The sequence below is a fragment of the Pteronotus mesoamericanus genome, unplaced genomic scaffold, assembly GCF_021234165.1.
Source record: "Pteronotus mesoamericanus isolate MK-2021 breed Mesoamerican mustached bat unplaced genomic scaffold, CSHL_Meso_final contig_33, whole genome shotgun sequence".
Classification (NCBI taxonomy): Eukaryota; Metazoa; Chordata; class Mammalia; order Chiroptera; family Mormoopidae; genus Pteronotus; species Pteronotus mesoamericanus.
In genome coordinates this window covers 14,772,513-14,786,818 of record NW_026555135.1, presented here as the reverse complement: position 1 = coordinate 14,786,818, position 14,306 = coordinate 14,772,513, and the positions used below count along the sequence as shown (strand labels likewise).

The following is a 14,306-nucleotide window of genomic DNA, read 5'->3' as shown; positions in this document are numbered from 1 at the left end:
ATCCTGAAGGCAGCAAGGGAGAAGGAGAAAGTAACATACAAGGGGGCCCCGATACGCCTAGGAGCTGGCTTCTCAACAGAAACACTACAATCCAGAAGGGAATGGCAACAAATATTCCAAGTCATGAAAAGCAAGGGCCTACAGCCAAGGCTGCTCTACCCAGCAAGGCTCTCAATTAAAATAGAAGGGGAAATAAGGAGTTTCCCAGACAAAAGAAGGCTAAAAGAATACACCTCCACCAAACCAACACTACAAGATTGCTAAAGGGACTGGTTTAAGAAGATGAAGGAAAAGAGTGAGAAAGAGAAAAACACAGGTACAAACAGAAAAAATGAATAAGTTTCTATCAGTAATAACTCTCAGTGTAAATGGACTAAATGCCCCAATCAAAAGACACAGGGTAGCTGAATGGATAAGAACACATGACCCACACATATGCTGCCTACAAGAGACCCACCTCAGAGCCAAAGACCTACACAGATTGAAAGCAAAGGGCTGGAAAAAACAATTCCAAGCAAATGGGCAAGATAAGAAGGCTGGAGTTGCAATACTTACATCAGACAAAATAGATTTCAAAACAAAGACCATAAAAAGAGACCCAGAGGGGCACTTTATAATACTTAAAGGAAGAATCTATCAAAAAGACATAAACATTGTAAACTTATATGCTCCCAATATAGGAGCCCCCAAGCATATAAGGAAATTGTTGGAAGACTTCAAAAAAGATATAGACAGCAACACACTGATACTAGGGGATTTCAACACTCCACTGTCAAAAATGGATAGATCTTATAAACAAAACATTAATAAACATATTGTGCAGCTAAATACGCACTGAATCAAATAGACTTAACTGACATATATAGAACCTTACATCCCAAAGAAGAAAAATACACATTCTTTTCAAATGCTCATGGCAATTTTTCAAAGATAAACCACATAATAGGACACAAAACAAGCCTCAGAAAATTCAGGAAAATTGAAATAATACCAAGCTTTTTTTTCAGACCACAAGGGCTTGTAACTGGAAATCAACCTCAAAGATAAACTTCAAAGACTTGCAAACTCATGGAGACTGAACAGTAGACTATTAAACAATGAATGGGTTAATAATGAGATAAAAGAAGAAATCAAAGAATTTCTGAAACAAATGAAAATGAACAGACTACAGTCCAAAACCTATGGGACACAGAAAAGGCAGTCCTGAGAGGGAAGGTCATAGCAATACAAGCTTATGTAAAAAATATAGAAACATTTCAAATAAAAGACCTAACACTACAACTTCAAGAATTGGAGAAACAACAACAAATAAATCCCAGAGCGAGTAGAAGGAAGGATATAGTCAAGATTAGAGCAGAACTGAATGACATAAAGGATTGTCAGAATCTACTCTAAACAATTATATGCCAAGAAATTTGAACACTTCATGAAATGGACAAATTTCTAGAAAAGTATAATCTTCCAACACTGAAGGAGGAAGACACAGAAAGCTTGAACAGACCTTTAACAGCCGGGGAAATTGAAGCAGTAATCAAGAAACTCCCAGCAAACAAAAGCACAGGTCCGGACAGTTTCACAGGAAAAATTTACAAAACATTTAAGGAAGAGCTGACCCCTGTCCTTCTCAGACTATTCCAAAAAATCCAAGAGGAGGGAGGACTCCCAGATTCTTTTTATGAGGCCAGCATCACCCTAATCCCAAAACCAGATAAAGACCCTACAAAGAAAGAAAACTGCAGGCCAATTTTGCTGATGAACATAACGCTAAAATCCTCAACACAATATTGGCAAACTGCATTCAACAATACATTAAAAAGATTATCCACCATGACCAAGTGGGATTCATCCCTGGGATGCAGGGATGATTCAATATATGCAAGTCAATAAATGTGATACATCACATAAATACAAGGAAAGACAAAACCACATGATCATCTGGATAGACACAGAAAAAGCATCCGATAAGGTACCGCACCCATTTATGATAAAAACACTCAGCAAAATGGGAATAAATTGGGCATTCCTCAACGTAATAAATGCCATTTTTGTAGAAAAACCTACAGCCAACATCATACTCAATGGACAAAAACTGAAAGCTTTCCGACTAAGATCGGGAACATGACAAGGATGTCCACTTTCACCGCTTCTTTTCGACATCGTATTGGAAGTCCTAGCCACAGTGTTCAGACAAGAAAAAGAGATAAAAGGCATCCAAATAGGAAAGGAGGAAGTAAAGCTATCATTGTTTGCAGATGACATGATAGTGTACATAGAGAACCCTGTAGACTCTACCAAAAAACTCCTCAACCTAATCAGTGAATTTGGCAAAACAGCAGGATACAAAGTCAACATTCAGAAATCAAAGGCATTTTTGTACACCAGCAAAGAAATAGAAGAAGAAGAAATCAGAAAAAAAATACCATTCGATATAGCAAGAAGAAAAATAAAGTACCTAGGAATAAATTTAACCAAAGACGTAAAAGACCTGTACGCAGAACACTATACAACATCGAAGAAAGAAATGAAGGAAGACACAAATAAATGGAAGCAAATACCGTGCTCATGGATTGGAAGAATTAATATCATCAAAATGTCCATACTACCCAAAGCAGTTTATAGATTCAATGCAATCCCTATTAAGATACCAATGACATATTTCACAGAAATAGAACAGAGATTTCAAAAATTTATATGGAACCATAAATGACCCCGAATAGCCGCAGCAATTTTGAGAAAGAAATACAAAGTAGGAGGGATCACAATACCGGACATCAAACTCTACTTCAAAGCCACCATACTCAAAACTATCTGGTACTGGCACAAGAACAGACCCATAGACCAGTGGAACAGAATAGAAAGCCCATAAATAAGCCTAGGTCTATATGGGCATCTAATATTTCACAAAGGGGGCAGAAACATAATATGGGGCAGTAATAGCCTCTTCAACAAATGGTGTTGGGAGAGCTGGACAGCTACATGCAAAAAACTGAAATTGGATCATCAGCTGACACCATACACAAAAATAAACTCAAGATCGATAAAAGACTTAAATATAAGCCACAACACCATAAAAGTCCTCGAGGAGAATATTGGCAGGAAACTCTCAGATATCCCACGCAGCAATTTTTTCACTGATATATCTCCTAAAACAAGGGACATAAAGGAAAGAATAAGCAAGTGGGACCTCATCAAAATAAGAAGCTTCTGCATGGCGAAAGAAAACATCAGCAAAGTGAAAAGGGAGCCAACCCTATGGGAAAATACATTTGCTAATGATACATCAGATAGAGATTTGATCTCCAAGATATATAAAGAACTCACTCGACTCCACTCCAAGAAGACAGACGATCCAATCAAAAAATGAGCAAAAGACCTGGGCAGACACTTTTCCAAGGAGGAGATACAGAGGGCCCACAGACATTTGAAAGGATGCTCAGCATCACTAGCCATCAGAGAAATGCAGATCAAAACCACCATGAGGTACCACCTCACATCGGTCAGAATGGCCATCATAAACAGATCCACAAACAACAGGTGCTGGCGAGGCTGTGGAGAAAAGGGAACCCTAGGACACTGTTGGTGGGAATGCAGACTGGTGCAGCCATTGTGGAAAGCAGTGTGGAATTTCCTCAAAAAGCTGAAAATGGAACTGCCTTTTGATCCAGTGATTCCCCTGCTAGGACTATACCTTAAGAAACCCAAAACACCAATTCAGAAGAACCTATGCACCCCAATGTTCATAGCAGCACAATTTACAATAGCCAAGTGTTGGAAGCAACCTAAATGCCCATCAGTAGATGATTGGATCAAAAAACAGTGGTATATTTACACTATGGAATACTATGCAGCAGAAAGAAAAAAAGAACTACTAAACTTCGCGACAGCATGGGTAGAACTCGAGAGCATTATGCTAAGCGAAATAAGCCAGGGGGTGAAAGACAAATACTGTATGATCTCACCTATAAGTGGAACCTAACCAACAAAACAATGATGCAAGGAAAAGAAGACCAGAAACACTGAAAGGGAAAGAAACCAACAGAGACAAGAGGGAAGGAGGGGTGTGGGGGAGAAAGGAAGGGAAGGGGAAAGTCAAGGAACATATAGCAAGGACTCATGGACAAAACCAGAGGGGAAAAGTTGAGGGAGGGAGGGAGGGATGGAGAGAGGGAGTAAGGGAAAGTGGTGGGGGCTAGGCAGAGACAAATGTATTTGAAAAAATAAATTAATTAATTTTAAAAAATCACTCAGTATAAAGAATTCAGTCTATGTTTTTTGGTCAGATACTTATCCAACTGTCCTTTATATATGGATATAGGTGGTTATAGTATTAAATTGTTATGGTAATTTTAGTGTTTAAATATTTTCTTAAAAACCGTTTTCTGGACCTGTCTGGTGTGGCTCAGTTGTTTGGGAGTCATTCTGTAAAAGCAAAGGCTGCCAGTTTGATTCCCAGTCAGGGCATATGCCTGGGTTACAGGTTCAGTTCCCGTGTTGGGGCATGTTTGAGAGGCAACAAATAATATTTCTCTCTTGCATCAATGTTTCCCTTCTTCTCTTTCTCCCCCTTTACTCTCTCTCTAAAAATAAATAAAAATCTAATAAAATCTATTTTCTGAATAAAACTTGACTTGTAATATTAATTAATTCCTATAATATTAGAGTTTCCATGAAGTCAATAAAAAAATCTTTCTAATAATCTTTCAGGCTACTGGTCACTCTCTTATTTGATATTATGTTTATGTTCGTGAGAACATGACTGAGGTGGAAATGATGATGAGTGAAACATTTAGTTTTCGGCTTTAGTTTCCTTATCTTTACAACAGGAAAAGTAGAACCTGTTATGTTTACTAAAGAGAATGACAGTATTATCTTAATGGTAGGTATAAATCCATGTCCTTCATTCATTAGCTGTTGTGAGAAAATTACTTTAGAAGGAACAGAAAAAGAACCCTATATCTGTCTCTCATGATTTGATTCTTTATTTTCTTCTTTCCTCTTCAATACCAGTTACAGACAGCTGACTATCTTCCATATACTTTCTCTTCTGCTCTCATAGATAAGGGTTAGTAAGGTGGTGGGGAGCTCCAGGAGAATTAAAATGCTTTAAACAGGATGGCTCGGCCATAATGCATCCTGTCTGGAGAATTGCTCGTATAATTCTTAGGCCAATTGTTGAGATCGAAGACTATATCTGCTTATATGTGAGGGTCTGAGGTTAGAAAAGAAGAAATAACAATACACTACCAGGAAGAGAAAATTTTATACATAAAAAATTATATATATATATATATATATATATAATGAATGAGTACAGTGGATTAGTGGCCTGTCCAGATGGTGTTAGATAGCCTCACACCAGCTCTATGTGCCCACTTTCCTGAGTCTACGTGTTTTTTTCCTAAGCACTGTAGTTCATGGCTATTCAATATGGGAGTCCAAAAAATTGGTTCCTTTGTCTGTTTCCTTTAAGTACAAACTGAGGTGTACTTTACACTCTACCAAGATCTGACTGAGTCTGGGATTTTGACTGAAGCTGTACTCTTATTTGGCTTCTTCCCTTTTCTTGCCTGCTTTATTTATTCTCTCTCTGGTTTCTCTGTAATAAATCACTTTAATAAAATTTTTACATTCAAATCCTTAGTTTAAGTTCTGTTTCTGGGAGAACCTGATTGAAGACAACAGACCACCACAGTTCCTTAATAAATGGAATAGCTATAACTTTAAGTTACATTACATTTAACACAAATATGCACATAATTTATAAAGAAGTGTCTACCCACCTGTCAACAAATGCATGGTGAAGAAGGAAAATGGGATCGTTGGCAGATCCTTGTACCTGAGACATTGTTCCATTCATATACATGTGCAAGGCATTGTGCATAGTGCTTTTAGAGGCATCGGCCACCCCAGTAAGTGGACTAGCAAATCCTGTTAGTAAAAAGAATATTGAAAAAAATTATTAACGTTAGTGATTGAAAATCTAAGTGATAATTTGATTTGTTTTACAATAACAAGTGAAAGCCTAATTCAAATTCATAAAATGAATAATTAAATTAATTCTGTATTGGAACATTTTACATTCTTATGCCCAGTATTTAATAAATCTTTTTGGAATTGAATGATATTAATCTGGGTACAATGAACTGATTAATCAGATAAATTAAGTCGAGCCAATTTGTGCTCCCTTTTGAGGCTTCCGCCTATTGTTCTTCCTTTAGATGCTGAAAAGTAGTTAGACCTTTTAAAATAATAATCAGCATAGCTATTCTCACTTCAGTCTGTAACACACTGAGAACAGATCTTTCTAGCCTGCCATGTGTCCTTTTACTTTCCAGTTCTGGTGGTTACTTTTAATTTTGGTTTCTGGTTCCAGAGAAAGTATAATATGCATGACCTTCCACATCGCTGTGCATTTTCAATGGTCTGGGGTCTGGGGGGAGGTGGGGGCATCAGGTGAGAGGTGTGTTTGATTTTGCAAAACATTCATTTTAGAACTCTATCAAATTGTTCCACTCATTGCATCAGGAATACTAACAGTAGAAATCATAGTTATATTAAGAGCTATTATTTTCTGAATGTTAATTGGGATAAATGCTTTTTTTGGTGATATATGCCCTTGAATCTACAGCATCTTTTACTATTAGAAATTATTATTCCCATTGTAAATAAGAGAAAACTGAGGCTCAGAGAAGATCTGAGTTTCCCCTAGCTATGGAAGTAGTGGTAGAGTTAGGATTTTAACTCATTTTAATTCAACTTCAAGATCTGAGCTCTTGATATTTTGTGTTCTCTCTCGCATACTCCCTGGGAAGAGGTAGAATAAGATGTCATTCAAGTTCACTCAGGAATAACATAAAATATAAGCAGAACTCAAGACTCAAAACTTTCTTCTCATGAATAATTAGGTCAATACTCAGAAAGATGTCAGAGTAACAAAGTTAAATTCTAAGCTGGAACCAAGTTAGGGAGAAATGACCAAGGCCATATTATTGAATTTCAGCATTTATAAATATCAAGCAAGCAGAAACTGTAAGATGATGATAATGTAGGATAGGCACCGTGAAGGCACTACAATTTGGGCAGGGGAGGTCTAGCTTTATTTTATGCAATTAGGATTTTGTAATCCACCTCTTTATTTTTAAAAGTATAGTTCTTGACTATTGTATTTGATGCTTGGAGGTTCAGAGTAGTTCTGCCCTCTCACCTGTGGATTTATTCCCTTCCTTTAGCTATTTGAATTCATTCTAAGAGATCATACTCAGCTCTGGTACCACTGGAAGCTTAGCACATGAGCAATCACTTACATCCCATCTGAACTCTCTTATCTATGTCAGCTTTTATGATTGACAATCACTATGTGCAGGAACTTTTCTAAAAGTTCGACATGATTAATTTCATATAATCTTAAGAATGACCCTACAAAGTAAGTATCTTCATCATCTCCATTATATAGACTTGGAATGAAGGGGCTAAGAGAGGTCAAGTAACTTGTCTAAGGTTAAAAAACAAGTAAGAGGAGCTAAGGTTAGAATACAAGCCTGTTTTGTTCCAGGGCCCACGCTCTTAAATGCATGCTTTACTGTCTTTCCCATATAGCAATGAATCACATTTCATGCAAGGCAAAGTTCTGTAGAGCAATGGACTTCCAGCTTTTATTCTTAAGTAGCATCAAATTAAAAATTTTAAATTACACATTATATATGTTCTCACTTATTTTTAAGTAGATTTCTAAATGTTTTAATCATAGCTATAAATAGTTTCAGAGGACATGACTTCAGGGATGTTATAAATAGCATAAATTTAAAACTAAGAATTTAATATCACTTTTAGAAAATATATCTTATTCACTATCATTTATGTAAAAATACCTAAACATACTTTATTATACTCTAAAATTTTATGGGGATTCCTTTCTTTACTTAATCTCTTGCTTTTGTTCTATTTTCCCACAGAGTTATATTTAAATGTTATATGTTATACTTGAAAAAATTTTTAAAAAGCTGTTACATCAGCCCATCTTTTCTGCAACTGTAGATATAAATATTTAAACTTGTAAAAAATTTCATGTGACCATTAACCTAATCTTTTGGATTAAGTTATCATTAAATAATTTAGCTATATTTTTAAATTTTCAATTACCATTGACACACAATACTAGATTAGTTTCAGGTGTACAACATAATAATTAGACATTTATATAACTTAACCCAATTCGTCTGACGCTATACATAGTTATTACAATATTATCGGTTATACTTCCTATGCTGTACTTTACCTCCCCATACCTGTTTTTATAACTGGTGATTTGTACACCTGAAATAATTATTAGACCCTGGCTGGGTAGCTCATTTGGTTAGAGCATCATCTTTATAAGCCAAGGTTGCAGGTTTGATCCCCCGTGAAAGCACATACAAAACACAACAACTGAATGCATAAATAAGTGGAACAACAAATCGATGGTTCTCTCTCTCTGTATCAAATCAATACATAAAATAATAATTAAATATAAAAGTAAAATTTTATTAAAAATTTATTTTTTGATATTGATGAAAGAATCAATAATTGTTAATTAAAAATTAATTCAGAGATTAATGAATGAATAGTATTCATCATTAGAAAGAATAAAGTTCAACATAAATTCTATTCTAAATTTTTAAAAATAAATTTAAGTCCTAAGAAAACGTTCTTCTCATGAATAATTAGGTTAGAATAAAAATATATTTATATGAATTTCACTTAATTATTTGAACTCCTTTTTAGTTACATATGCCAAAAGTGATCCAGGATCTAAATAATCTGACCCATCAGCTGACAATGTAATAAATAATTCTTTAATGAAAGCAATCATAAATTATAAATTCATTTACAAATCACTTGACTTGCAGTACTTTTGCTACCTAGTTGATCGAGTCATTCCCTTCAGCAACATTGCCACAGTATTTTGAATTCTCTGCTTGTAAGTTTTCACTCTTTGTGGGAAAGTGCTGTGTTGAGAATGGATTCAGGCATGGGGGAAAGGTATGCCTTTCTTCTGAAAAGTCAGGGAAGGGAGACTATGAAAGTAGAGATGGTAAAGGAGCAGCCTCAGGAGTATTCTCACTCAGATTCATTGCAGCAAAGTGTTCTTGCGGGGAGGACCTGGAAATAAATTTCCTTAAAGCTCTCTATGCTGTGTACCCTTTAGAGAATCTTAGTGAACCTGCAGTAGTGTGTCCATCCAAGTTTGAAGGTACCACTATAGAGGAAGGACTTTTAGGGCTAATGAGACCACAGTTTAAATTCTACATTACTTTCAGAAAGTATGACCTTTGCCAAGTTAGTTATCTTCTTTGAACCTTGGTTTCATTATTGGTAGGAGAAAGAGTAACTAATGCCTATCTCTACAATTTTGATGAGGATTAATTTTGATAGCACACATGAAACACCTAATATAGAATCTGGTACAAACTGGATGCTTCCTCGGTAGCAGCTATCATTTTTATAAGTTCATTGAATTTGATAAATGCGTGCTTACCACGAGAGCTAGTAAGGCTAGCAGAAAAGCCTCTTCTGCCAGAACTTACTGCTGGCAGGGCCCATTCCAGCACCAGACACTCTTCCCTTCCTGAACTCCATTACTTTACAGAAACCTGCTTGCTTCATGCCTTCATTCAACATTAGGTGCTCTTGGGTGATCCTAGGAGATAGGACTGCCATTCTAAGTGTGTTTTCAGCAAGACTAGTGTTTCTTCACTCACTTCTTTTGTTAACTTGCCAGGTGTTACATTTAGGAAAGCTTCCAATGTTATTAGGAGGGACATCTGAATAAGAAGCAGATGGGGTTTGTCAGAACACAGGGTCTGGCAAAAGGTTTACTTGAGTGTGGTTGGTAGGATATGTGAATGTCTTGCATGAGATGGACAGCAATTTGAACACTTCACCTAAAATTTCACATGGTGTGTTTGAGTGTTATATTGTTATGTTACAGAATTACATGCTTATGATTTTGTAATAAAAAGAGGTGTTATTTGTGCCAGACCCTATACATTATGATATATGCCCAGAAATAGTACAGACATAGAGGTTGGACAAATACTCAGTCTCCTTGTGAAAGATTACCAGATTGTTAATATAGACAACATGATTATATTAACAATTTTAAATGAATTATGTATATCTTGTCTCTTCAAGTAGACTGGAAATGCCTCAGGAGTAGGGACCAAATTCTTTTCTTTGATTTTCCACAGCAAAAGCAGAGCCTTGCACATCTTTCTGTTAAAAAGAAAACCAATCATAAAATACTTAACCATCTTTCACTTGCACAATCCTATAGTGACTAGAAATAGGAAGGATACATTTCTCTCCATAAAATCTATGAGGGGCCTTCAAAGTGGCCTCAGATTCTTAAGTCACAAAATAGAGAAAATGTCATGGATGTGGATAATATAAAAATGTCAATAAACTGTTTTCTATTTTACTTTTTTACACATTTATTTCTTTGGGTGATAAATCACTTTGGAAAAAATAAATGATTACACTGACATCAATAGCTTCTCTTGTTGCTATTTTACTCTATTTTAGACGAGCAAGTCAAAGAAGAAATTTTAGACATCAAGTGTGTAGTAATAATTCATACAACAAGCTTTTCAAACATCTTTCATGTATGTGATCTCATTTGAATCCCAGGACTACTTGTGATATAACCATTACCATGCTCCAATTTTGCAAATGAGAAAACCTAAGTTTATAGAAGTTAAATAACACACCTAAATTCTAGCTTGTGGTGATTGCAGGGAGTGGGTAAGGAGGAGGTGGTAGAAGAGGGTATAGGGGTGGTGAATGGTAATAGAAAAAATACAATAAAAATGAACCATTAAACTCAATAAATAAAAAATTTAAGCTAGTAATTGAGGGAATCAAGGAATGGAATATAGCTCTGATTGATTTCAAAACCCATGCTTTTTTCCTGTACACCAGAATTTGATTGTGTCTAATCAAATTCTGACTTGCTGACACACCTTAGAAACCTTTTTCATATGTACTATGAAATGAATTTACTGACTTGCTATTTTCATCCATTAACTGCAAAGTGCAGAATGTGTTATTACTGCACTTTTGTCCAAGGATTCCCCATGGGTAGAAAGTCTAAAAAGCCAGCAGGGACCTTGTTAGCAGTCACAGATGCCAAAATGGCTCAAAGTTCTTTGGGAAGGACAATGACAGTTGCCCAAATTACTCTGTGCTATGCCTTTAAATCTGCATGCTACATTCCCACCAGAAATTAAAAAACACAGTTTCAGACGCAATCCATATTAAGATACCAATGATGTACTTCACAGAAATAGAACAGACATTTCAAAAATTTATATGGAACCATAAATGACCCCGAATAGCCGCAGCAATTTTGAGAAAGAAAAACAAAGTAGGAGGGATCACAATACCGGACATCAAACTCTACTACAAAGCCACTATACTCAAAACAATCTGGTACTGGCACAAGAACAGACCCATAGACCAGTGAAACAGAATAGAAAGCCCAGAAATAAGCCTAGGTCTATATGGACATCTAATATTTCACAAAGGGGGCAGAAACATAAAATGGAGCAATAATAGCCTATTCAAAAAATGGTGTTGGGAGAGCTGGATGGCTACATGCAAAAAATGGAAATTGGATCATGAGCTGACACCATACACAAGAATAAACTCAAGATCGATAAAAGATTTAAATATAAGTCGCAACACCATAAAAGTCCTAGAGGAGAACATTGGCAGGAAACTCTCAGATATCCCACGCAGCAATTTTTGCACTGATATATCTCCTAAAACAAGGGACATAAAGGAAAGAATAAGCAAGTGGGACCTCATCAAAATAAGAAGCTTCTGCACGGCTAAAGAAAACATCAGCAAAATGAAAAGGGAGCCAACCCTATGGGAAAATACATTTGCTAATGATACATCAGATAGAGGTTTGATCTCCAAAATATATAAAGAACTCACTCGACTCCACTCCAAGAAGACAGACGATCCAATCAAAAAATGAGCAAAGAACCTGGGCAGATGCTTTTCCAAGGAGGAGATACAGAGGGCCCAGAGGCATTTGAAAGAATGCTTAGCATCACTAGCCATCAGAGAAATGCAGATCAAAACCACCATGAGGTACCACCTCACACCGATCAGAATGGCCATCATAAACAGATCCACAAAAAACAGGTGCTGGCCAGGCTGCGGAGAAAAGGAAACCCTAGTACACTGCTGGTGGGAATGCAGACTGGTGCAGCCATTGTGGAAAGCAGTGTGGAATTTCCTCAAAAAGCTGAAAATGGAACTGCCTTTTGATCCAGTGATTCCCCTGCTGGGACTATACCTTAAGAATCCCAAAACACCAATTCAGAAGAACCTATGCACCCCAATGTTCATAGCAGCACAATTTACAATAGCCAAGTGTTGGAAGCAACCTAAATGCCCATCAGTAGATGATTGGATCAAAAAACAATGGTACATTTACACAATGGAATACTACACAGCAGAAAGTAAGAAAGAACTACTGAACTTCGCAACAGCATGGATGGAACTCGAGAGCATTATGCTAAGCGAAATAAGCCAGGGGGTGAAAGACAAATACTGTATGATCTCACCTATAAGTGGAACCTAACCAACAATACAAAGATGCAAGGAAAATAAGACCAACAACACTGGAAGGAAAAGAAATGAACAGAGACAAGAGGGATGGAGGGAGGGGGGCACGGGGAAAAGGAAAGGAATGGGAGGGTCAGGGAATGTGTAGCAAGGTATCAAGGACAAAACCAAAGGGGAAGGATTGAGGGAGAGGCGGGGGGCGGGGGCAGGGGAAGTTGGTGGGGGGAAGGCAGAGACAAATGTATTTGAAAAAATAAAGAAAATAAATTAAATTAAAAAATAATAATAAAAGAAAAAAGAAAAAAAGAAACACAGTTTCAGGCTAGTGATAACAATAAGAAATTTCAACTTATCAATCTGTCTCTTTCTCTTTCATTTCTTTCCTAGTAGTACTCTGAGAGTGTTTATTTAATATTGATGCCTGTAGCTCCGATCTCTGGAGATTCGTGTTTAATTGTACAGAGTTGGGCTCAGGCACTTGGAGTTTTAAAAACACCTCAGGTGATTTTAATGTGCAACCAGGGTTGAATTCACCAACATAAGCTAAATTGCTCTCCCTCCTTTAAACTTGAACTCACATTTTAAAACCTTTATTAAATATATTATTTATCTGAATATATTATTTCCTTCACTTGAAGTGTTCTCCTCCTATATTCTGACAGTCTAAAAATGCTTCTGCCTTTAAAACCTCACATCAGTCACTTCTGTATTTACATTGATAACTGTTCCAGTGTGGACCCTTGAAAATGATGATGTTTAAAAAATTGAGCAACTACTAAGTGGCAGGCACTGGGTTGACATTATCACACATCATCTTATTTAATTCAGTATGCTCCTTTCTAGGAAGCTGGGCTGTAGATATACTTTACCTTGCCTGTTGGATTTTGAAATGTGGAAAAGTATGTTGTTAAATTTTCAGAACACAGTACATTTAATTTGTTTGATTTAGTTGTATTTTAAGTGAATCTCTAACCAATTTAATATTTCATAGAGTTTCACAGATTTAATTGGAGAAAAAAACAAAAGTAAGATAGAAAAATATACATTAGTCACCTGAAGATGGAAGAGAAGTGACTGTTAGAGCCACTGGCTATATTCCCCATAATTTACATTTCTACTGTGTCACTTAATTCAGAAAACTATGACATGCATAGCCTCACAAGTTTACACACAATCATTTTAGGAGGTTCTATTTGATGGCCTGGGTACTTTAAAAAGGCTTGTATTTTAAACTAATTGCAGCAGAAATATAATATTATAGATCAGAAAGGATTCTGGATCTAAGCAAGTCTTTAGGTATAAAAAAAAGCATTAACTTTTACTCCAATTCAAGTTTTCTCAAATAAAGTGCTAGTCCTCCAGCCATAAATGTAATAATTAGCATTTATATTTATTAGAATATACTTTTAATTTGACTCAGGAAATTCTATCACCTACAGAAACAGAGCAATGAAGTATATGTAGTGGTGGGTGATTGTTTCTTGCCATATAATTACATATTAAATGGTAGTTAAGGTCACAGATGCTCCACAAAATCTGTGATCATCAAAAGTATGGTCTCAGAACCAGCAACATGATGTGTAGACTTGTTTGAAATGCAGATGCTCTACCCCTACTAGAGACCCACTGAATCAGAATGTCAGTGGGACCCACCATGTGCATTAATAAGTCTTCCAGGAAATTCTAATATG

General features: G+C 36.2%; 1 protein-coding gene across 1 annotated transcript in view; it reads right to left on the bottom strand.

The window, feature by feature from the left end:
• The window catches only part of TYR (tyrosinase), a 92,442-nt gene that overhangs the window by 48,966 nt on the left and 29,170 nt on the right, over nucleotides 1-14,306 (bottom strand). Inside the window, exon 3 of the mRNA XM_054576172.1 lies at nucleotides 5,781-5,928. Within this exon, the coding sequence (XP_054432147.1) occupies nucleotides 5,781-5,928 (148 nt within the window). The remainder of the gene's footprint in view (nucleotides 1-5,780; nucleotides 5,929-14,306) is intronic.